Below are 25,192 nucleotides of genomic sequence, written 5' to 3'. Positions count from 1 at the left end.
CCAGGCCCCGGCAGGAAGACCAAACAAAGATTTGAGCCTCAGCTGTCATGAAGATTGTTTGGGAGGAAAAGAAAACCCCCCAAAGAAGCTTTGGATGAATCACAGACTTCTCTTCATAAGAGTCGTGTGGCGATTTCAAGATGCGCAAAAGCAAGGTCCTAGAACAACCATAACAATGAATAACAAACTAAGCAGCGCAGATTCCGGAGGGTGTGGACACATAAAGATAGATTGGGCAAATTCACATTTCAAGACCACCTTGCCTGTCTAACTCATTTTTTAATCTGAGCCAAGTACAAATGTGGTTGGCTATGGGTAGCCATTTAGTGTACTGGGAAATACGAGAAATGACAGGTCAAGTCGGAGCAATTTACGGCATGTCAGATACGTGGTCCGTTCCACAATGATCTTGTTCAGGAAAACGAGAGTGAAGTGGATTTACTGATTTCCAAGTCGCATTGCGCCTGCGCAAAACTGGTTAGCAGCCAGCTAAAATCAGATTACTCAGGGAGTTGTGTGTCTATCAATGCATGGTTCTCTCTTTCTTCTACACGCAGTTGATAGAAGCATATGAAGTTTGTCATTAATCATCCATCTTCTCTACTGCTTATCGTCGCTCGAGTCACAGGTGTGCTAGAGCCTATCCCAAAATGACTTGAGGAGAGCTAGTCAATCGCGGGGCGCATACAGACACGCAACCATCAACACTCTTGTTCAAATCAAAGAACGATTTAGTTTTTACTGAACCCAACATGCATGTATTTAGAATGTGAGAGGAAACCAGAGTACCCAGAGAAAAGTCACACCAGGGAGAACAAACAAACTCCGAACCTCAGAACTGAGATGTGAATGTGCTAACCCCTTGCCGACCCCAAACGTTTTTGCTTTGCAAAAAAAAAAAAAAAAAGTTAATTATTATATTATATATTAATTAATTAATTATATATATCCTTGAACTGAATTCTGCAGTCATGTCTGTCTTTATTGACCTCAGTAAGCATCAAAGATGTCAAATCAAGGCCCAAAGTAAAAACCCTGTCACATTTTGGTGTTTCGAGGGTTTTTACTTACTGGACATAGTTTGACACCTCTGGGAAGCATAATCATCCAGATGCGTGTTCCTGCATATTTATGCCATGTAAACACCGGATCATGTATGTTTTCTAAAACAGTGCGCATGCATGAGCACGTCATATAAATTTATGAATGGCGGAACATGAGGTGTTTATGTGTGTGCTGCTCAAGATAATGAGCTTGATCATGATAACCCAGCAGTTATGCTCGTAAATTCACATATCCTGGCAGAATTTGTGAAATATTTGCAATTTTTGAGGGGGGGCATACGACTGATATTGAATAAAGCATTTATTTTATTTATTTATTTGATTTTACGAGTGGACCGGTTGATACCAGGCCCTGGCAGGAAGACCAAACAAAGATTTGAGCCTCAGCTGTCATGAAGATTGTTTGGGAGGAAAAGAAAACCCCCCAAAGAAGCTTTGGATGAATCACAGACTTCTCTTCATAAGAGTCGTGTGGCGATTTCAAGATGCGCAAAAGCAAGGTCCTAGAACAACCATAACAATGAATAACAAACTAAGCAGCGCAGATTCCGGAGGGTGTGGACACATAAAGATAGATTGGGCAAATTCACATTTCAAGACCACCTTGCCTGTCTAACTCATTTTTTAATCTGAGCCAAGTACAAATGTGGTTGGCTATGGGTAGCCATTTAGTGTACTGGGAAATACGAGAAATGACAGGTCAAGTCGGAGCAATTTACGGCATGTCAGATACGTGGTCCGTTCCACAATGATCTTGTTCAGGAAAACGAGAGTGAAGTGGATTTACTGATTTCCAAGTCGCATTGCGCCTGCGCAAAACTGGTTAGCAGCCAGCTAAAATCAGATTACTCAGGGAGTTGTGTGTCTATCAATGCATGGTTCTCTCTTTCTTCTACACGCAGTTGATAGAAGCATATGAAGTTTGTCATTAATCATCCATCTTCTCTACTGCTTATCGTCGCTCGAGTCACAGGTGTGCTAGAGCCTATCCCAAAATGACTTGAGGAGAGCTAGTCAATCGCGGGGCGCATACAGACACGCAACCATCAACACTCTTGTTCAAATCAAAGAACAATTTAGTTTTTACTCAACCCAACATGCATGTTTTTAGAATGTGGGAGGAAACCAGAGTACCCAGAGAAAAGTCACACCAGGGAGAACAAACAAACTCCGAACCTCAGAACTGAGATGTGAATGTGCTAACCCCTTGGTGATCCCAAACGTTTTTGTTTTGCAAAAAAAAAAAAAAAAAGTGGATTATGCCCAATCCTTATACCCAATATATCCTTGAACTGAATTCTGCAGTCATGTCTGTCTTTATTGACCTCAGTAAGCATCAGAGATGTCAAATCAAGGCCCAAAGTAAAAACCCTGCCACATTTTGGTGTTTCGAGGGTTTTTACTTTCTGGACATAGTTTGACACCTCTGGGAAGCATAATCATCCAGATGCGTGTTCCTGCATATTTATGCCAATTAATTAACGCTTTCAGGGACAGCGGTCACTGGAGTGGACAGCCTATCTATGTTATCAGGTTACAGGTTATTATTATTGGTGCATGAAAGGGTTAATACATCATAAGAGTGTTTTTTTTAACATTTCATTTAGCTTCCTTTTTTCTAGTGTAATTCTGACAGGTGAGGTTATTTGGGTAAAGCAGTGGTGCCTAAGTCCGGTCCTCGAGAAAACTGTTTTAGATCTCTCCCTCCTCCAACACATCTGATTCAAATGGTGAGTATCGTAATCAGGCATCAGTAAATGTGCTGATCTAAACAGCCTGGAATTTAGAGAAGTTCAGCATAATACAGAGAGACAGACTTGAGTCTAATAAATGATTTTACATTTTTGACATTTCAAATCCCACTCAAGGAAACGTTGGACAACATTACACGGCACTTTTTTAAAACTCTTGAGACAGGCGTAATCTCCTCAAAACATGCTTGCACACAACACAGTCATCCCTCTGATGGGACCTCAGCAGTCTTAAGCAGCCTAGTGCTTTTTCACAGCGTCATGAAAATGCATTTGCCTGTATCACCAGCCAAGTACCTTCGAATACAATCTTGCAACTGTATTTTAACAGTGGTTGCATCATGTTTCAAATTTCTTTCAAAGCAACATTGCCCTTGTTCTGACAAATGGATGCATTTTCACAGGCTGCCAAAGCACTTACTCCACTCAAGTACATTCAGAGGTCATTCATTTCTGCTTGCTGCTGACCCATCTGCACTCCTTTCTATGTCCCCTTATTTCTGTCCCGAGACCACTGCTCAACCCTTTGACAGTTACCATCAATTCCTCCTTGAAGCCAAGGACAAAACACCTATCCCTCCACAAATCGGACGCTACTCTAAAGGAATCTATTTTCAACCAAAACTCACTTCTACTCATTTTAGCTTATTTCTGCAGCAGTTTATCTCCCCTCCTCGCTCTCTTCCCAAAGTAGTGAAAATTTCATCACTTCTGTCAATGTCACATCCTCCAAAAGAGCGGCGGCTTCAAGTTGCTCAACTATCGCCCTTTTTCATTCATAGTCATTCAGGTTAGGGATGTTGGCCACTGTGACTGTATCGGCCTCTTTTTTTAATCATAATGGTTGGTTCTTTGCCATAAATGAAGCTAATTACAGATATAAAATTGCTGTCACATATAATAATGTACCTGTCTTTTGCATACCAACAAAATGATGTTCCCAAGGTGAACATTTCCTACAGTTGAGAGAGCATATTATCCATTGCACTTTCTAACTTGTGAGTAGGCTACTCATGAAGGCCCATATTCTCCAAATTTCTGCGGAAATTAGAAAAGTCACACCGTCCCGCTTTCTCCCGCCCACTTAAATATTTCAGTTACACACTCAAAGTCCGCATTCTGGTTGGTGCAACCCTAAAATGTGGAGTTTCAAACATGGATGGTCCCAACACTGCTCTCCATATACCATTGCATTTGCATTGTGAAGATGCTGGTTGATCTTGCATAAATGGCTGTCAGCAATAGAATAGTTTTCATGAACAAAAGTAGAGATATGAAATGATCTCTCCACTTTTTTTTTGAAAATTAATGCTGTCATCCATCCATCCATTTATTTTCTAATTTGCTTATTCTCATGAGGATCGCGGGCAGGCTGGAGCCTATCCCAGCTGTCTTCGAGCTATAGGCTGGGTACTTGCTGCAAGCAGGACACACATAGACAAACAACATTTCACACTCACAATCACAACGAGGAACAATTTAGAGTGTTCTTTAACCTGCCACGCATGTTTTTGGGATGTGCGATGACACCGGCGTACCCGGAGAAAATCCACTGAGGCACATGGAGAACACGCAAGCTCCACACAGGAAGGCCGGAGCCGGAATCGAACCCTGTACCTCTGCACTGTGAGGCAGATGTGCTAACCAGTCAATCCCCATGACACCCAGGAAGAATTTCGTTCACTCAATTCATGTCACTCAAAACGCACCTATTTAAAACTGCCAACTCAAAACGTCATTTTGATCTGCCCCTTTCTGTTTTGTTTTTTTTAATTTAGATTTATTTGTCTGTCAAGATTCATTTGTCAATTTTTTTATTGTTCTTTTATGAAAAGCAATGTAACATTGTACAGCGTCCTTCAGTGCCAAGAAAGACGCCTTCAAATAAAATGCTTTTGGCTATGATGATGACGATGATGATGATCAGAGTGTGACCTTGGGGGTCCTGACCGAGGAGGTACGAAAAGTACTTTCATCTGACCGACCTGTACCGAACTGCCATCTTTCGGCAAGAAATTATTTGGCCGACTGGGGGTGGGTGTGTTGGTGTGATTGCGTGTGTGTGTGTGTGTGTGTGTGTGTGTGTGTGTGTGTGTGTGTGTTGGGGAGGGTACGGGGGTCTAATTTGGACGACATGTAATATGCCGGAACGTTCCCTCACATCGCTCAAAAGAGGCTTGACTGACTAGTGTAAATTTGACCGCTTTTTTTCTCAGTGCTATTTGCGTCACTCAAACTGTGTGTGGCTATTACAATTAGACGTTGTTTATCAATAAGGCTGATTTGCATAGAGGTGGGCAATTTCTTTCTCAAATATATGCAAATTACCTCATTTGAATACGCGCAAATACCACCGGCGCACCGAGACGCATTCTGCTTGGTATATCTCAGTTGGTGACGCATTTCACCATCTGCGTGTCCTTTGTGGATTAGACGCTATCTGTTTGCTCCATTTTTCCTGGATAGCACCACGCAAAAGCCACACAATCCTTTCGGGAATTCGGCCCTGTTAGTGTTAGACTGGACCGCCAACAGCCCAGACCTGCCCCCCTCTGAAGATGTGTGGTGCATTATGAAGTCCCAACACGACAACTGAGAGCCCTTGTTCCCCTGCTACTACAAACACCACACACACACACACACACACACACACACACACACACACACACGCACACACGCCACTTTTTGGGACAGTGGCATGCCTGCAGGCATCAAATTTAAAATTAGTGAATCTTTAAGAAAAAAAAAAGTTTATCAGTTTGAACATGAAATATCTATTATTTGTTGTGTATTCAACTGAATAAAAGGTAAAAAGCATTTTGCATCTTTTTATTTGCTTTTAACACTACAGCCCAACTGAAGTGGAATTGGACTTTGGATTAGTCCAGTGAGGAATAGTCAACGCCAAAGTAAGAGAGGAGTCACAACAAACACAAAAGTGTGGCTGCATTTAGTAAAACACGACTTAAGTACATGATGCAAACGTCAAAGATTGATGCACTGCAGTCTGACAGCACTGACCAATGTGGGCGATAAGCTTAGGGTGAAGGACAGAAAATAAATGAAGACTAGTAGACCAAAGGGAGCGGCAAAAGCATAGGAGTCGATAAAGGTCAGTGACATATGAAGACGTTTGACCACATAGCGCTCTGAGACTAAATTGGATTTCTGTAAGGAACGGGGATCTGCCGAAGAAAGGGGTGATGTGACGTTTTCTGAGAATAGTCAACATTTTTGCAGAGGCATTCTGCATTGCTACCAGATGACGGCGTGCACCAAATTTCAGTTTAACTTCCAGCCACTGCAGGAAATGGCACCTCAATCATACAGTTTGAAATGAAATTACGCTATACAGATCAGAAATTGCCATTGCATTATCAGAATCATAGGGATGTCTAGCCCATTTTTGGGGGTGCAATACCCCTAAAGTGAATACAATCGCTGATGTTCTTATTACATGCATTTTGCCGCAGATAACAAATGACGACAGAAACATTTGTGGAAAAATGCCACTAGCGAATTTTTTTCTCTTGTCATCGCAATTTATATCGTCATATCGCCCAGCTCTACCATGGTCTATTAAAAAACAGTTATACAATAGAAGTGGCATGACATCTAGGGCTGCCACCTGTTCCGTAAAATACGGAATTGTCCTTTATTATGGGATTAAATATTACGTCCTGTATTGGTTCAATACGGGTCACGGTTTCTTTCGCATTTTCCTAATTGTCCCATGCATCTCTCTCACACACAAACGTGAACAATGAATTGAACAAAAATGAACAAAATATAAGAAAGGAGATATTAAAAATGTGGTATTGGCAGGAGGTACGCGAGTGTAGCCGACGTCTGGTGCGTTCTCCTCTGCTCTGTGCCAAATCCTCTGTCTGCCTGCCTGCACGGCCCCTTTGCGCTGCCGCTGCCTGTCATGATTGTTGCCTAGTAACGCACTCACTACACGCTACACAACAGGCTGCAGCGCAGGTTTTAAACATGTCGACTACAGTATATCCTCCTGAGACTCCACCGCGTCCTCAAAAGAGGAAACTGTGACAAAAATATAGACGAGAGTGGGAAGAGGCAGACCCTTGGCTTGAAAGCGTTAGTAGAGAGGACCTTATCGTTCATCTTTTCATTTGGGTTCACACAAGCGGTGATTTTATTCGAGTTATCTTTCTTAAGAGTTATTTTTATTTTGAATTTCAGAATTAATGGATAATCAATTTCAGAATTAAAAACAATTCTACGATTTACTGTTCCATTAACCTTTCAAGAAACCTTTGTGGTTTCTATAAAGGTGGTGTAGTGCACACCATTGCTGTTAATTTATGGCAACATTGGTAGAAACTTGACACTGGTTGGTTGTAAAATAAATGTTTTACGCACTATAAATATGTCAAGGTTTATGTTGCCATATACTCAGAGTGTAATGCCAAGAGGTGTTCTCATAAAGTCACACCAGGAGTCATGTTGGCAGTTCTCGCCATCAGTGCTTGACAGTCCCTGTCCATGGTGCCAAAATGAGAGTTGAAGCATGTTATTTGTAATTAATATTGCCCACCTCAAGTGGGGATTGTTTGAGATTCCAGTCTGGACTCTGGGCTGCACTCCAGCCACAGGACACACACACTCTCCTTGATATGCATTGGAACACAAAGGCGTATTCATTTTATTTTTCTGTAGACTGACACATTAGGTTTTGACATCAAAAGATCAATATGACACCAAGATATTAATATTTCTGTTTTCATTTCAATATATTCACATCTGATATACGCTTTAGAAGATAACACCTTTTTCTGTGAGCAAAAGTATTGTTTTACCCAAGTAGTCTTATTGCATAAATATCCAATAAACTATATCAGACATCGTACAAAGTAATTTAGTTGGTTGTTCTTGAGCGATTTCATCACAACATAATAAATTGGTTTGCCATTTCAATTCCAAGAATTTTAAATGGTGAAGTTGGCTTTTCTGCAGTGAGCAGAATACCTCACTTCTCATCCACATGACATCATGTCCACATGAGCGATTTCAGAAACATGCCAGCCTCTAAAGCCAGGATGGTGTGCCATAGTGTTTACCAATGTCTCAGTGCTTGCCCGACAACCTGCATGCACAATTCTCTTCTGGGCAATTGCTGTCATTGTAGACAGGAAAAACAAAATGCTCCCACAAGAACTATGTCCTCAACACACTGATCCCATATATGGCCCAATACACCCACTGAAAGTATAATTACCATGGGTGGGTGTTCTGTCAATACTGATGGAAGGCCCGTCAATCCATCACTGATGGATGCCTGTTTTGCTGTCGATTGACCAATGACAGGAAACTACAAAAAACATGACGGGCTAAGCACCGGTGAAGGGGTTTTTTATCCGCCATTGTAATCGTCATGAACGGGTCAAGTACTGACGGACACCCGTTTTGCCAATGATCGACAGAAACGCCCCACTTATCTGTTGTGTTTATTCGTGGGGGTTTCTGGAGAGAGGATTGCATTATATGTGTGAGAGTGAGTGCTCCAATTTCCAATTGGATCTCTGCGGGGACTGTGATAGCTGGCTGTGATTGGCCAAGGAGGAGGAGCCAGATGATGTCACTTCACTTTGCTATGACAATACAAAACTACAATTTTTGTTTCATATAGGTGTATTTATTTACATACAAACCTTGATGATTGTGGTTTCATGATAATCTTGTTCTTTATAGTTAAGCCTTTCTTGTGTGTTCACGGGGCTGGATTGAACACGAGCAGGGTTGCTTCCATTGACTCTATATGGAAACGTTTTGTGCTTTCTGTACAGTAGGTGGTGGCCGCCCCAAAGAGCTTAATCCACCAATGAACCAATAACAATAATAAGAATTAGAAGAAGCAGATGACAAGCATTTAAAGACAGGAGTACCGGTAGGTCTGCAAGCTACTTGGATTGAATTTTACCCGCGGCCACAACGCAGAGCTTGAGTCTGGTTAAGATATGCCATTTTAAACTTTAAATTAAAACATTGTGGTGTTATAGGAGTTAAAACAGCTGCAGGCAGCCACCAGCATGCTCCTGCTGACTGTACTTACAGTTCAATAGATTGTCAAATAAATGTATAGGAAATGTATGTGAGAGTATGTGCGTGTATTGCTCTTTGGAAAGACATTGTAGGATGTAGATACGTTGATAGATCACATTGGATTTTTCATCTGTTGAACTGTGATGTGTTTTTTGAGGGGGCGAGGTCTGACTGACAGACGGATGAAATTTACTGGTTGGAAGCAATGATGAAAGTGTCGTTAAAATAACATGACGGATTGACCGACTGATAATTACAGTTTGCAAAGTTCAGCTTGAAAAAATGATGGACTGACAATTACGGACGGGTGCCCAGGCCGCTTGACAGATGACAAATGACGGACCGACAAAATGTTGTACCAGGAAATGGGCATGTGCAGCGGAGTTCCTTGTCACATCGCTTAAGACAAGGGTAGGGTTCTTTGAGAACCAAATCCTGCATGTTTTAGATGCCTCCCTTCTCCAACACACCTGAATCACTTGACCATGATCGTTTCAGGCTTCTACTGAGCTTGCTAATTAGCTGATTTTTGAATCTGGTGTGTTGAATTAGAGAGAGATCAGGCAGAATATGACTGGCAAGGAAGCAGAGTTCCCTACCAGTGGCTAAAGAAAGGCCGACATCTGTCAGCCAATAAGATAACAGTAACGTCACAGCCCCGCTCAGCTGCGTTTTAGAACCATCTTGGAAGAGGTTCATTGTAACCGTACGCCTCAAAAAAACGGAAACGTGACCCTCCGCTGAATATGACTGTTTCGGTGTGGAACCAGTGCAATGGAAAATCGGCTCTAGATTATTTGAAGAATATTAACTGACTATAGGTATGAATGGGATTGTGTGTAGTTGTTTGTCTATAGGCTGACTGGTGACTTGACTCTAATAGGCTCACAGCTTACACGGACCGTGCCTTGTTAGAATAAACATATTCTACATTTCACTTGACTTTAGAGTTTGTTTTAATCATTCATTTATTTCAGATTTTTAACACGATTTTTAACACATTTTATAAACACGAGTACAGTGTAACTAATGTGACAAATTTGCCACGGTTCTTAGCCAAGTGCTAATTGGATTAGAATACAAGTGAGCATTTCTACTCCAGGATCAGTCAGTAAATTGCTATCATTTGGATCAAAGCACACTGTGCATGACCTTCACAGCACCAAACGAGTCAGCTGAAGTTAGCAATTAAATGGCCAGCGTATTGGATCGTTTATAAAACATACAACAGATGGATGCAAAGATTACTTCATATATATTGTGTCCATGCAGCTGTTCCATATCAGATGTCCCCTGCTGGCCTCGGAATGGACGACTGTCGAACAATCGGGTTAGAATGAGATTGCACATGGAACCGATTGATTTAACTAAACAGGGCAACACAATCATGGACCTTTTGGGTGAATTTGACCTTGTTTCTTCCTTCTGATTTTTCCATTTATATTATTTTCTCAGTTCCAAATGCTGAACATTACACAGGGCCACAACAATATGTCATGGAAGTGTCCAAGGAGAACAGTTGTAGAAGTTCCCAGTATTGGGGTTATTCCTTTATTGATGACAAACAGGTGAGAGGTATACGGGTAACATTAATGGCTGGCAGCTACATCAAGGCTCAAACGGGGGAAACAATTTAGTGAGTGGGCTGGCTCGAGAGGACTTTAATTAAACATTGGGTTTGAAAGCAACATTAATTTTCATTAATTTTTCCCATAACACAAAATGTAAGTAGAATCTGTCCCGGGGGTCTAATTCGTGCCATTATGACATTGTTAAATACTGTGCTCGTAATATTTTAGGCAACTCTGCAGCATTATTCATTAGTATAAATTGGTATAAAAATATTTACTCTTACTTCACTGTTGAAAACGTTAAAACGTAACGGGTAGCACCCCTTTGATGAGTGTTGCTTTTGGCAATAGAATGGTTGGGGTTTTATTTTTTATAATTAGTTCTGTTGCAATCATTACTATTTCACATTAGGAATATCCTAGACACACACACACACACACACACACACACACACACACACACACACACACACAAACACACAAGAGCCAACTAAAACAGTTTGTCCACAATATTAATGTGAACACGCTGTAGAAAGTTGTTCAGGTTCACCAGGAATGTTAAAGACAGAATATCTAGTGAAGAAAAAGGAATTTGGGGCAGATGTCATTAAACCCTTGATAATGAAATGATTTGCAGCCGCAGCGCCCCGAGAGGTTATCAATATTGCATACTGAATAAAAAGATAATGACCGGCAATTCTAATTTCATTGGGGCTTTCAGAGATCGTCCCTGTCAAAATTCAGACATCATGGGGGAACAAGGATTACGGTTAGAAGTAGGCAATCTGCTTGTTAGTTTAAACAATTAAGGATGCACTCTTTTCTTATTATTGCATCAGTTAATGTTTCTTATTAATGGGGTATGTCAAGCTAAAGTTAAATTGTCAAATTGCTGCTTACATTATACCCCCACCTTTAGAATCTGAATCTTTTTTTCGGTCTGATGGTGTAGCATGAATGATAATAATATACTGTGTGTGTGTGTGTGTGTGTGTGTGTGTATATATATATATATATATATATATATATATATATATAGATAGATAGATAGATAGATAGATAGATATACATACATTTTTCCTGTTCATAGACCCTTCAGAAAGAGAAAATAAGCTCATGTCACTTAATATCCGAAAATTAAACTGGTCAACAAATTTGAAGAAGCCCAATATAGTGTAAACTAAATGTCCACAAAATCCAAAATAACAGGCTAAAGTTTATGATATAAGATGTGACCAACAGGGAGGTGATACAAAAAAAAGTGTAAAAATACCAAATATCCAGTTTCATGGCAGGATGCAAGTTTACTGTTTGCCGGTAGTTAAAGAAGCAAATGCTCACAATTTGACTCAAATCACCAAAAAAAAACCTCATTTATCGGCACCTTTATCCAGATTCTCCCCAAATGAACTCATCATTTTTGACACCACATCTTAGTATTAGAATTATACAAAGTGTGATGAAAACCAACTCAGTGACAGTGTGAATGTGGGTGTGGGTGTGAATGGTCATTTGTCTCTGCATGTGCTCTGCGACTGACTGGCAATCACAGTTCAGGGTGTAATCTGCCTTCCACCCGAAGTCAGCTGGGATAGGCTCCAGCTACTCCCTGCGACCCATTTCAGGAAAAGCGGTGTTGAATATTGGTGGATAGATGGATGATGAAAACTACGGTTGTATTGTTTTGTTCAAAGTGGCTAACTAACAAACCAATAAACAATACGGTACGTAACCTTACAGGCTTGCTGGACAGAACATTAGAGGGCATTTTACATGCCTTTTAATTTGCATTTTACAGTTTACATCTAAGAGCAAGCTAAGTGATGATTCTCTGTGAAGTGGCTGTCACTTCTCATTTGGCTCGCCGTCCCTCTGCAGTGGTTATTCTGACATCTTTTGCAACTTTTGACAAGAGAAATGCATACAGTAGTGCATACTGAATCGAGCCATGTTTTTAAATTTGACCGAAATGGTTGAAATTCTTATCATGGTAGTTTAATCAACTTGACCACTCCAGCATGTTATCACCAAGCCACCATGACCTTTGATCCTCTGCATGGTTCTCCACCAGTTTTATCCCACAAGATAAGGTCCTTTGTCAGTCAGATCGACCCCTGAGACATTGTGACATTTGGCGAGCACAACAATATCACAGCTGCTTATCTGACCTTTCACAAAGACTCCACCTACTATGTCTTGGAAAAGTGTCAGTTTCTCCTAATAGTACTCAGAAACAATAGAAGTTGCAATACGGGCTTGTCACATGCAGTGTGAGAATGCTGTTGCCATGTTCATGTTTTTTGATTCACCTGCAAAACTCGTGTTTGCATCTTTGTGGCTTTGTCCATCAAATAAATGAATAGATCTCTCTCTCTCTCTCTCTCTCTCTCTCTCTCTCTCTCTCTCTCTCTCTCTCTCTCTCTCTCTCTCTATATATATATATATATATATATATATATATATAATATAAAATCTCCAACAGGTAAGAGAGTGAAGAAAAATATATTTGCTAACAGTGCCATCCTGTGTACATACAATTTATTACACACATTTTATTGCAATATCATGCCACTATGTGTATGTGTGTGTGGGGGGGGGGGGGTTGAACTTAGTTGAGCTCTATTACAAACTCATCATGATAGTCTCTGCCAATAGAAGAGTCACTAAAGCTATTATTTTGAACTGACGTGAATAAAGCATTGTATTAAATATGTGTGGCAAAATTAAACTGCTTTTAGCTCAGAATTTACAGACCTTGAATTTAAATGCTGTTATTGAGATGCAGAGCATGCTACAACTCTGCGAGGACGTCTTCTGATGACTTCAAAGACCTGACGTATTCACATGGTCTAAACTAATACTGTAAATTTGGTCTGTATAACAAACATACATCTTATGTTTATGGATTGGAATTTGGATGTGATGGCCGCTCTAACCTTAATGATCCAAATCCTTATACTGTACAGTATGTTGATTTCCTCACTCAAAATATTAACAATATTGTCAGTTTTCTGCAAATTTTATTTATCATACAAGATAAATGTACATAAGCGCCCCTGTGATCGACTGGTCAACACGTTTGCCTAACAGTGCAGAGGTGCAGGGTTCGATTCCAGCTCCTCCGGCCTTCCTGTGTGGAGTTTGCAATGTCTCCCTGTGCCGACGCGGATTTTCTCCGGGGACTCCGGTTTCCTCCCACATTACAAAAACACGCATGGCAGGCTGAGTGAACACTCTAAATTGTCCCTCGGTGTGAGTGTGAACGCCGATATCTATCTATCTATCTATCTATCTATCTATCTATCTATCTATCTATCTATCTATCTATCTATCTATCTATCTATCTATTTATTGATTTGTTTATTTTTTAATCTGTGCCAGTAGACCAAAGGGTTCAGTAGTAATCCAGAGGAGTTTGGCTGCATATATGGGATGAAACAATGTCACGAATGGAATATGGGCCCATCATAGGGAGATGGAAAGTTTATGTGATATTTTGATTCACCTGTGGAGTTCAATTGCTGCTGTGATAATGCAAAATTTGTCGAGTGCAAAAGTGACGCTAATGTTGTTGCAATTGTTATCCAGTACAATTGAAATGATCCAGTGACAGTATTTTAACGTAATCTGAAATCGTTAGCCAGGAAAATATGCTCCAAACAAAACAATGCACATTTAAAATTGCCCACATTGGTCATTCAGTCGTGCTCTCACTTTTTCAGCTGTGAATGTTTAGATTTATTGGGCTTTGCATTTTCTCTCCCAGGCCATGCATTATGCATGACAATCGGAGTAACACAGAATAATGGTTGTGTCAGAAAAAATTGGCGCTGTATCTTTGACACCTGCCTGCAATTGTAAACAAACTGATGTGCTCTGAGCAGTTCCTAACAACATATCTAGTTGTTGGTATACGTGCTCTGAAAAGCTGCAGCGAAGGAAATATTTGCTGGCTGAACAAACATGCAATGCAATCATAAAATAATGGGTAAAAGAAAATGGTGGCAGCTAAAAAGAGAATTAATAATGACCAGAAACAAAATCCGCATAACTGTACAGCTCAAGTCAAATGACCTGGAGACTCCATCTATCAATCAATCAATCGATCGATCAATAGATTGTGAAATCACTGCATGTAAGTGGCCGAAAACCAACATTGAATGCCGAAAACCAACATTGAAGGCCCTTGACCTTTGATCGCTCAGACAGCATTGCATTAAAAAAATGAAATAAAAAATCATTGTTGTAAGTAAGGACATCACCACGTGGGGTGAGGAAGACTTTAGAACACCAATGTCAGTAAATAGTTTGGCCCTACATCTGTACTTGCAAATTAAAAACGTTTTGCAAACTGTTCGATCAGTGGTTCTTAACCTTCTTGGAGGTACCGAAACCAACCAGTTAAAATGCACATTCACTGAACCCTTCATTACTGAAAAATAAATCAATTATATATATATATATATGTATATATTTTTTTTTTCAAGATAAAACACATTTATTAAAAACAGAAATAATTAAATAATTGAACGATGTACTATCTCGAGAGTCACACGTTGACTACTAAGCGAACTAAATTTCCCGCAGCACTGATTGAACAAGCAATGTAATGTGATCATCTGCAGCCAGTGATGGCCAAGCGGGCGTGTCATAACTAATTGACGTGTTGAGTTGGGTGTGTCTTACCCTCCATGGCAGAGGCTCCATCAAACCCCTGAGAGCGATTCACTGAACCCCTAGGGTTCGATAGAACAAAGGTGAAGAACCACTGTGTTAGATTAAGTCTCTTCGGCGCATATACATGCAGTTTCATGTTCGTAGCAGCCTCTACTGTTAAAAAGTTGACATAACAGGTTTAGAGTGGTTCATTAACTGGCCATGCATGGTTTTGGAATGTGGGAGGAAACCGGAGTAGCCCGTGAAAACCCACGCAGGCATGAGGAGAACATGCACGCTCCATACAGGAAGGCCGGAGCTGGAATCAAACCCCACACCTCTGCACTGTGAGGCGGACTTGCTAACTAGACGTCCAGCAGTTAAATGGTGCAAATTGCCACTTTCTACGCTGTTTCACAATCGTTCTACACCATAAAAAAATATATGGAGTAATATTTCGCCCCTCTCGCTGCCCCTCAGCACACTGAAACACTGATTCACGCTTTTATCACCTCACGATTCGACTACTGCAAAAACATCTTTTACGGCTTACCCGCCAAAAACCCTCAAAAAACATCAATGCATCCAAAATTCTGCTGCCCGTCTCCTCACCCACTCTCGTAGCAGACATCAACTCAACCCAACTGTATTTATAGAGCACTTTCAAACAGCCATCGCTGCATACAAAGTGCTGTACATGGAACAACTAACATATACAACAGTAAAGCAACAAATCACATCACCCCAGTCCTCCAACATCTACCCGGGCTCAATTCCAGTTTAAATTCTTCTCATCACCTTTAAGGCCCTTCACAACCTTGTCTCCTCCTACCTCACTGACCTCCTTCACTATCCGACCCCGACCTGCAATCTGAGATCTGCCAACGTCAACTTCCTCACCCCTCCCATCCGAACCAAGCACCGGACCGGGGTAGACAGAGCCTTCTCTATCGCCCCCCCTCCCTTTGGAACTCCCTCCCTCATCACAGTACACACACACACACACACACACACACTCCCCTCTTTTAAAACGGCACTAAAAACCTGTCACATTGCGCTGTTTTTTTTTGTTTGTTTGTTTGTTTGTTCCAGCACCAGCTGGCGTATAGGGCGTCATCCTTCAGCGGTGCACCTGTGCCTGATCAAGGCAATCAAGTGGCTGCATACTTAAGGACTCCGACTTCTTGTCTCTTTTGTCGGACTGTTGCTCTTGTTCACTGCTATTGCCCAAGTTCTATGTGATAGATCTCACGTTCTTGTCCCTAGTCACTCTCCTCATCATAGAATATTTTGGTTTGTGATTATTTGTTAAATCACTGAATTTGTTCTTGGTTTCGTGTGATTGAACTAACCTCATTTCATTTTACGTATTTCTCGGTGATCGTTCTGTCCTTGTAATTGGCAAGCAAGCACTTTCTGTTACCATTTGGTTTTCCTGGCTTTTTGTCGTCAGCGCTTTTTGTTGACTACTTTGTCAGTCTCTGGTTTTTCTTTAAATAACCTCTTTTGTTATCGCCATTTATCTGAGTCTGCGTTTATGGGATCCACACTCCATCAGGTCTGAGTCCAGACCATTTGTCAAAACCCACCTGTCCAGATCTGCGTTTAACCTGTAATGCATAATCATTTGTCCAATATAATCTCTCAACATAATTTTTTTTGTCTTTCTTTTTACACACACTGGCATGTATATAGTTTTTTATGATTGCCTTATTTTTCGAGGGTTTTTTTTTTTGTCTTTTACTATGTAAAATGCCTATGAGTGTTTTGTTTTTTTTTGTTGTTTTTTTTTAACGCTATACAAAAAAATATTATTTGCTTGGGGAAAAAAAACAATCAATTTTGCAAGGAGAGTTTTGGAGTACATTTTACATTTATTAAAAAAAAAAAAAGTTACTTCAGGGCTGCGGAACAAACTTTCAGGTCGGGAGCCATACTACTCATACTGTGTACCAGTAAATCATTGTGTCTTCAAAAGGAGACCAAAAACGATTCCTCTTGGGGGTCCGAAGCTTCCGCCTGACACCAGCAATATACTACTTACACACACCAGGAGTGGCAGGTCTCAGGTGCTCGAGTGACCATTTCCCAATCTGATGGTAATGAGTTTGTTGATTGTTTTTAGTTGTCATACATTTGCATATTATTAATGATGAATTGATTATGCTTGCAATAAAGAACGCTTATGCCTGCAATGATATATTGATTATGCTTGCAATGAAGAACTCTTATGCTTTTAATAATGATATCATGCTTTTAATAAAGATATGCTCACATTTATAATAAAGAATGCTTTGTACACTGTGTGACAGTTGAGGGACGCAACCACCTTCCCGAGAAAGTGGTTGGAAAGAGATAAGTATTAAGACTAAACAAGAGAGCAAGGTCGGACGTGGATGGAGCTGCCAACCCCAGCCGCAACTTGGTGTTTTTGTAATGATTGCACACATGTACGTAATTTTCACTCACATATACACACACATAGTCAAACAAGTTCAGTGTGTCTTCAACAGCCCTCACCCTTTAGGTTGGACACATCCATGTATTAGATTCCCAATGAGAAATAAATGAGAGGGCTAGCGGGGAGATCCTGGGGTGACGTGTAGAGAACTGAAACCTAACGCTTCTCCTCGTTGCCCCCTCGAGTGATTGGTACCAGAATCAAATGTCTCCTCTCCTCATTGAGTCTTTATTATGAATGTCTAATTGCGAACGCTGACAGTTCCTGAACCCTTTAGTATTTTCATAAAAAAGTCAAATTTACTCCCAAACTCTCCTTGTAAGTTTTACTTTGAATTTCGAAGTGTAGTTTTGTTGTTGTTTTTTCAAGTAAATATTACTCCACATTTTTGACAGTGCAAAGGAAAAGTTGGCAGCGAAAGACTCCCTTACCCATAATGCACCTCATGACCTGGAGATCTGCAAGTGGAGAGCACTGCAGATAATCAAGATGGGGTGGGACCATTGCGCACATTTTTATTGATAAACACAGTACAAAAGACTCAAGATGATTTGTAAAATTAAAATCAAAACACTTTTTGAATATGTATATGAAAATGATTTTAAGCATTATTTTCAATCATTAAAAAAAATTAATTGGAAATGAATGTACATTGCATTTCTAAGATGTTTCTGTATTATGAGCGAAATGAATAAGAAGCCTCACTTCAAAGAGTTGCTGATGAAGTAGATTTTTGCTCAAACAGAAAGAGCACATCATGCTTAAATGGCATTTGCTCAAATAATGTACACAAACATTGTCGAAGTAGCAGCAAGGTTAGTCACTCCACTGAAGCAACATCTTAAATCCTTTCTAAAACCTGTTAATCTATAATCCTGCTGGCACTTCACAGGCCAATTTAGTCTGTGTGCAAGGCCTGTCCAACAACGTAAAGATCTGGGTGGGATGCAGAACGTGGCATTCCCCTGAGGTCTGATTGGCTACTCCATGATTCTTCTTTTCTGGCTGGTTCATCATCCAGTCTGTAACAACAAGAGGAAAATATACAGTATATATTATTGCAACATATAATAAAATATTTATATGCCTGGATAGTGAGGCACAAGGACAATGTAATAGAAAGGCAACTCTTTGTTGTGCTCGAACGCTACATGCGTGTAGTAACAGCGTTAACGCAATATCACCACACATCAAAATATTCATAAAAACAGTCAAGGGTTTTTATTATACCGTAGACATTTGTTTACTTACTCAACTAATTTTATCCATCCATTTATCCTGAACAGGGTCGCGGGGAGTTGCTGGAGCCTGTACCAGCTGACTTCAGGCGGAAGGCAGACTACGGTACACTCTGAACTGGTCGCCAGTCAGTCGCAGGGGACATGTAGAGATAATTGACCACTCACAACCACATCCATACCATCACTGAGTGGGAATCGATCCCACGCTGCCCACACAGAAGTCCAGCGAGTGCACCACAACACCATCAGCGACTGTCTTTATTTTATATCACACTATAATATCTATAATTACAACACAGAGCTCACTATTGGAAGTACAGAATTCCCCTCTGTAGAAATTCAAGCTTTGCAAGTGTTGCGAGCAGCTCCAGGATTACCTTTTTATGTGAAATAAAGCCAGATTTTTGAGTACTTCTGCCTTCATGTCCAAACTGAAAAAGTTCATACTAAATATATGCTTCCTGTGTGTGACAACATCACTCATTTGCAATGTAAGAGGAATGAATAAGTGCAATCAATAGGTAAGTAAACAACCAATTTTCAATTCTCAACCCTAATCATCAGTTAATCAAATTCCACATACAGACAAACTCGCACTCACACAAACATTCACATCTATGGACAATTTAGAGTCTTAAATTAACCTACCTATGAGATTTGAACTGTAAACCTTTCAATTGTAAGGCCAACACGCTAACCATTGAACTGCCAGATTTGGTATGTGAAACATACAAATGATTCAAACAAAAATCCTGCGACTGGCTGGCAACCAAGTTAGGGTCTTCCCCGACTACTGCCCAAAGATGGCTGGGATAGGCTCCAGCACGCTCGTGACCTTCATGAAGGTAAGCAGCTCGGATAATGGATGCATGGATAAAAAATAAATAAATAAATCTCACCCCTGTGTGCACATTGCAGGCTCACTTCCGCAGGTCTCAGCCACTGAGAGGACTGGGGATTGAGGTGGAAAATTCAAGCTTGGTCTTCTTTCTGAAAGACTTCGGCGAATAAAAAGTTGCGGTCCTCGGACTGACGCAGACGACCTGCCACGTTTGCCGCAGATATTTGAGAGAAGAGGGCCTCCAACAGCGGTCCAGGCTTCAGACAGTTGAGAGGATATAAAGGGCTGGGCCTCGAACAGGGATGCAGAAATTGGGCAGAAAACAGAACGTGCATTACTTGTCAACCGAGCAGATTCCTCCGTGCTGTTCTCTCTTGACCACCGTTGCACTTTTGGGGAAGCGGGTGGAGACGGTGCTTTCAAAGGGTATGAAGAGTTGAAAATGTTATGCCGCAAAACTGGTGGACTGGGGAGGCTTCGTTGACCTTCTGGGGGAGTAGTGAGGTTCCTGTTAACTGGGGGAGTGGCTGAAGATGGCGGTGTTGGTGACTTTTTAAAATTGTGGGGACTTGGAAGTCTTCTATGAGAAGACTTTGAAGTAGTCGGTGTAGATGGCAAAATTCGCCCCTTAGACAGCAGTGAAGTGGCAAGTGGATGACTACAGCTTTCAGATGAGGGAGGCACTTGAGGGACTGTAGTGTTTACTCCAGCCATTAAGAGGTTGTCAATCTCCTGAAGAGTTGTTGAGTCCTCTTGACTGGCAGATTGGCATGCAGCTTCATAATTTGTTGAAGATTTCTCTGAATGTGTATCTGAAGAGTGTTTTAAGTACCTGTTTCTTCTGGCTTGCTGCAACAGAGAGGATTTTTTTTCTTTTCCATTGTCAATGTCTGTTTTAACATCTGGTTGACTGACATTTGCCTGGGTCACTGTGACTTGATTATCAAAGTCACCAGGAAAAATTCCCTTAGAACAATTAGGCACACCTCCTTTGCTAGGTAACACTGGTCCAGATTTAACTGATGCTCGTAGTCGCTGGGACAGACTAGCCCTTTTTACCATTGGCGATTTCACCGATTTTATCGCCACTTCAGCTCCTCCACTGCCTGAAACAATGCTTTCAAATGAATTGTCCATTAAAACTTCTAATGGGGGTGGAGGTAGACTATCCAGGTCTAAAGGATCAGTCTTTTCAGATGAAGTACTCTGGGATCTACAGCTCGTCTTCCCAGTGCTAAGGAAAGCTGTGACATTTCCTAAACCTGGTAACACTGGAACACCACACTTCCGTACCCCCCTAAGTGGCCCCAGAACTTTAGGGCTGTCCATCTCTTCTATCCCTTGACTGAAGGTATCTATGAGTTTTTTGACCGAATTCCTGCCTCTACACAGGCCTGAAGATGGTCTTGGTGACAAAGGGGGGCTGGGAGGTGGTGTTGCTTTAACAAGGCCTTTCTGTGTGTCCTTATCTTTTTGCTTGTCATCTTCCTCCGTATTAGTGGTTGATCCAAAGGTTTTGGTAATGCACTTCATCGGGGCTACCCTTTCGCGTAGATTGCCATCGTTCTCCAAAGGTGAGCATCTTGGGTTCATTTTTGGAGAAGCAGCTTGTGAAATTCTCTGGTCTTGTGTAGATGATAGCGTCTTTGTGTTTCCCTTTGTGATTTCCTTGCTTTTGTTTATTTTCTGCAATTTCTGGCTTATTTTTTTCTGAGACCTTTCCAGTTCAGGCAAAGGAGGGTCTTCCCCTTTGCTGCGCAAGAATTCTGCAGAACGGGATCGCCTCTCTTTCGCCAGGGGTGTTGTTTTCACCCCACTTCTTCGAGCAGTTGTTTGAGATCTCTTTAGAGACGGTCCCTTTTCATCAGTCCATTGGCCTCTACCCGTTTTTGGACTACCTGCTACTTTTGGTTTGGCACCAGCACTTGGTGGGTGAACAAACTGCATTTTGCCACCTATAGCATTTTTCATTTTGATCGTCATTTCTACATTTTTCGCATTTTCTATGCGCTTGGAGGGTAAACGCCGTGGCTTCTGTTGCTCACAATTGACAAGTGAAGAATTTGATTGTTTTCTCATCCCGAGTTGCCCATTTCCAGTTTCTCCATCCATCTTATAATTCTCATCATCATCTTCCTCGCCATCATCCAAAGAGACTGATCCCAGGAATGAGTCCCCCTGCACATTGGCCATCATTGTGCACATAGAAGCTAATGAGTTCAACGAAGTGAGGGAAACACTTGGACTTATTTGATTTGCAAGCTTTTTCACCGACCCTCCTGTCACAGAGGTAGATTCCATCGGGCTGAAGGGAGCGCTTCTATTCGTGCTTCCAGATTCACAACTCACACGCCTACGGTGCTTTTCCGATCCGGCGAGAGATTCACTCTCAGCCCCAATACCACTATCCTCACTAAAGAGTGCAGAGTCCTCAGGCCCAAGTTTGCGAAGAGATGCCAATTCAATGCGAGATGTGAGTCGCATTATCCTTGTCTCAACTACACGCTTGACTCTCAGCTTCTCCTCTAAAAGTTCTGACACTGAAGCAAAGTATTCCACCGCCTCTTCCAGGGCAGAGTCCCCAATTCCTCCAACTGTCTGACTCACATTCTGCATTCTCTGTGTGGTGTATTGAAGCAGCTGCTGCAACAAATCAGGTGGGTGTTCAATAGCTGTGCCAGATTTGAAAGGTGCAGCAAATGAGAGTTTTTTCAATTGACTTGGCCAAGCAAGATGTTCTCCGTTCTCTTTGAGCATTTTTTCTCCTTCCTCAACAATTTCTTCCAGGGCTTGAATGATTTCTTCAAAACGCAAAGCCATGAATGAAACCATTGGCTGCAGAAATGTTTGAGTTTGAGTTGCTTGTTCCAGCAAACCAAGTACAACGTCATATTTGTTTATGCTGGGATTTAAAAAAGCATAAGCAGCTTGTTGAGCTTTTACCAGAGGCTCGGGGAAATCAATTTTCGGCACTTCCTTTTCTTTATTTTTCAGCACTTTCACACCTCTGGAACTTCTTCTTGTTTTTTTCCCCAACTTTCTGTCCGGGTCTTCCTGCTTGACCCTAGTTTTGTCTTTTTTCTGCATCACTGTGCTGTTCTCCATTCTTTGACTCTTCAATTTGTCCTTGTCAAGTACCTCTGGGGCAGGCACAGTTGCATATTTATCTTCTTGGGGTGGCATATTTACATCCTTATGAAATACCTGTTTATGTCCACTTGTCTTTTTGTCTTTAGTGTCGCCATCAGTAGCTCCAGTACACTTATGATGATCTCCATTTTTATAATGTGCTTCTCTCGGCTGGTCTTCGGGTGCAGAGGGCAACATTCTTCCCCGCCTCAAAGAGCCCAGAGCCACCAAATTGTTTCCTTTGGATGGTGAGCATCCCATTCTGGATATTGATAATGATCAGCTTACTCATACATCATCTTGATGACATCACAAGAGTACACCAAGTGGGGAATGATGCAAAGAATATCCAAGGTCTTCAGCCTTCCACTGTATCTGTTTCCTTCAGATGGCACAGACATGGTTAAATCCAATGAATGTCCATTTTGACATAAATCCATTTTGACATATCCTTTCCAGGAGTCATAGATGGGAAAAATAAATCCACAGCTCGCTGGTATGTTTGGAGAAATGTCTTGTTGTATGCTCTTGTACACATCTCTGTGTGTCTGACAAAGGACAAGGAGCTGAAAGGATTAGTGAGGCTTGCAGTGAACCTCGCGGCAAGTACATATGTCACGTTAAAGCATATAAATCTCACCTACTTGTAAGCACATAAGCTCATTTGGGTAATGAGTGTTGGCCTCAGCTAGCTTTGTATAGGCCGCACAAAAATATCTTTCAGATTGAAGCATTTGCACAGTGAAATCAACAAAATCAAGGGAATAATGTTAAATAACAAATATTGGCCAATCATGTAAAGTACACACAAGGAACTGCTTTTTGCTGCAGTGTCACTCATGAGACACAGTTGTGCATGCAGTAGAGTCGACACTTAAACACATCTACAAGAAACAAATAACACAGAAAACTGTAAATGAAGAGTTGAGATGCCATCATTATTTTTGAAATAATGTGAAATGTTGAAAAGTGATCATGCTGGTCAGATGTTTAAGCAGGTGTTAAAGAGTAAGTCATGTACTTCTGATGTGCAGGGCTCTACAGCGCCAGCGAGAAGGAAGGAAGTGTAGGCGGTCGTGACTGAGAGGCTGTCAATCTTACAGGATTTTCCCTGATGCCCTGCGATTGGCTGGTGACAAGTTCCGGTATATACGCTACCTCTTGCCCAAAGTCAGCTGGGATAGGCTGCAGCACACCAGGGATAGGAAATGGATGAATGGATTTTCCCTGAGTACTTATTGGTTCTCTCTTTGCATTGGGTAAATATTTTATTGTAGTCATGGGGGCTCCATGGAAAACACGTTTTAATTATTATTTATCTTTGACATTTATCATCATTATTATAAGAAACATTGGTTTGGTAGGGGGAGGCACGTTGGTGGACTGACAGGCTTTTCTGTGTGGACTACACATACAAGTACAGTCCAGTAGCTGATTTAACAATTCTTAAATTTCATCTAAGGGTAAAAATAACTGTGAATGCTTGTTTGTCTGTATGTGCCCTGCAATCATCTGGCGATCAGCTCAAGGGGTACCCTGACTCTCACCCAGTGTCAGCTGGGATCCTATTTAGGATAGGCGGTAAAGAGAAAGCTCCCTGAGATGGCGTTTCCTCACTTTCATTCTCTGTGCCCATCCAGACATCATGAAGTCATTGTTTTTAATGCACTTGCATATGTGCGTGAGTGTGTGTGTGTGTGTGTGTGTGTGTGTGTGTGTGTGTGTGTGTGTGTGTGTGTGGCAGGATGAGCCTGATCTTTACAATGGAAAGCATTTTGAGTTGCATTTTATTGTGTTAGTGTGTTTTATAAATAAAGTGTGATTGACTGATTGATTGATTGATTGATTGATTGATTGATTGATTCATTCATTCATAGAGGGGTGTCAAACTCAATGTAGTTCAGGGTCACAGTGCACAATTTCATGTCAAGTGGGACGGATCATTAAAACCATTGCATTATTAACGTAAATAAAATTAGCCGTTTTCTCTTTGTGCATAGAAATACAATTATTTTCGGAAAATGTAATATATTGTCAAATATTTATATAATTTTAATGATGCAGTGTGCCATTTTGACTCCATTTGCCGATGCTCGTAGGGGTTCGCAATTGTTTTGCTTTGCTCCGCAGAAGGCAGTTATGTGGGCAGCAACCATATTACGTCATCATCTCAGAATGCATTGCGCAGCGAAAACATGGCAGCGTACCGTACTGTATATGCAAATAAATATACGACAAAAGGTGTTAATTTTGACATTATTTTCGAAATATTTATATTAAAGTCATGTCACTTACAACCAAATAAATCATGTCAAGCAAACATGTCAATACTTTTAACATGTTTTTGACTTGCAAAAAATGCGACAAATACAGTACGCAGCAATTTTACCGTAAACCTTCTAAAAATGTTTA

The 25,192-nt window shown here is 41.1% G+C and overlaps 1 protein-coding gene across 1 annotated transcript; it reads right to left on the bottom strand.

Moving 5' to 3' along the window:
* Positions 1 to 18,085: 18,085 nt before the first annotated feature.
* pcare1 (photoreceptor cilium actin regulator 1) lies at positions 18,086 to 23,334 on the bottom strand. The gene is made up of 2 exons (XM_019876091.1): positions 19,710 to 23,334; positions 18,086 to 18,591 (listed from the first exon to the last, which is right to left on the bottom strand). The coding sequence occupies exons 1-2, from the start codon at positions 23,039 to 23,041 to the stop codon at positions 18,468 to 18,470; spliced, it is 3,456 nt and encodes a 1,151-aa protein (XP_019731650.1). The 5' UTR covers positions 23,042 to 23,334; the 3' UTR covers positions 18,086 to 18,467.
* Between the last annotated feature and the right edge of the window lie 1,858 nt (positions 23,335 to 25,192).

This window comes from Hippocampus comes, unplaced genomic scaffold (assembly GCF_001891065.2).
Source record: "Hippocampus comes isolate QL1 unplaced genomic scaffold, H_comes_QL1_v1.1 scaffold252, whole genome shotgun sequence".
Classification (NCBI taxonomy): Eukaryota; Metazoa; Chordata; class Actinopteri; order Syngnathiformes; family Syngnathidae; genus Hippocampus; species Hippocampus comes.
This window is presented reverse-complemented; position numbering and strand designations above follow the sequence as displayed.

What these genes read in the sequence shown, in the direction of transcription:
- pcare1 (XM_019876091.1), bottom strand. Translation starts at nt 23,041, where the DNA reads ATGGGATGCTCACCATCCAAAGGAAACAATTTGGTGGCTCTGGGCTCT. An exon ending in CCTGCAATGTGCACACAGGG is followed by an intron (nt 18,592 to 19,709) that starts GTGAGATTTATT and finishes TTGTTGTTACAG; the next exon opens with ACTGGATGATGAACCAGCCA.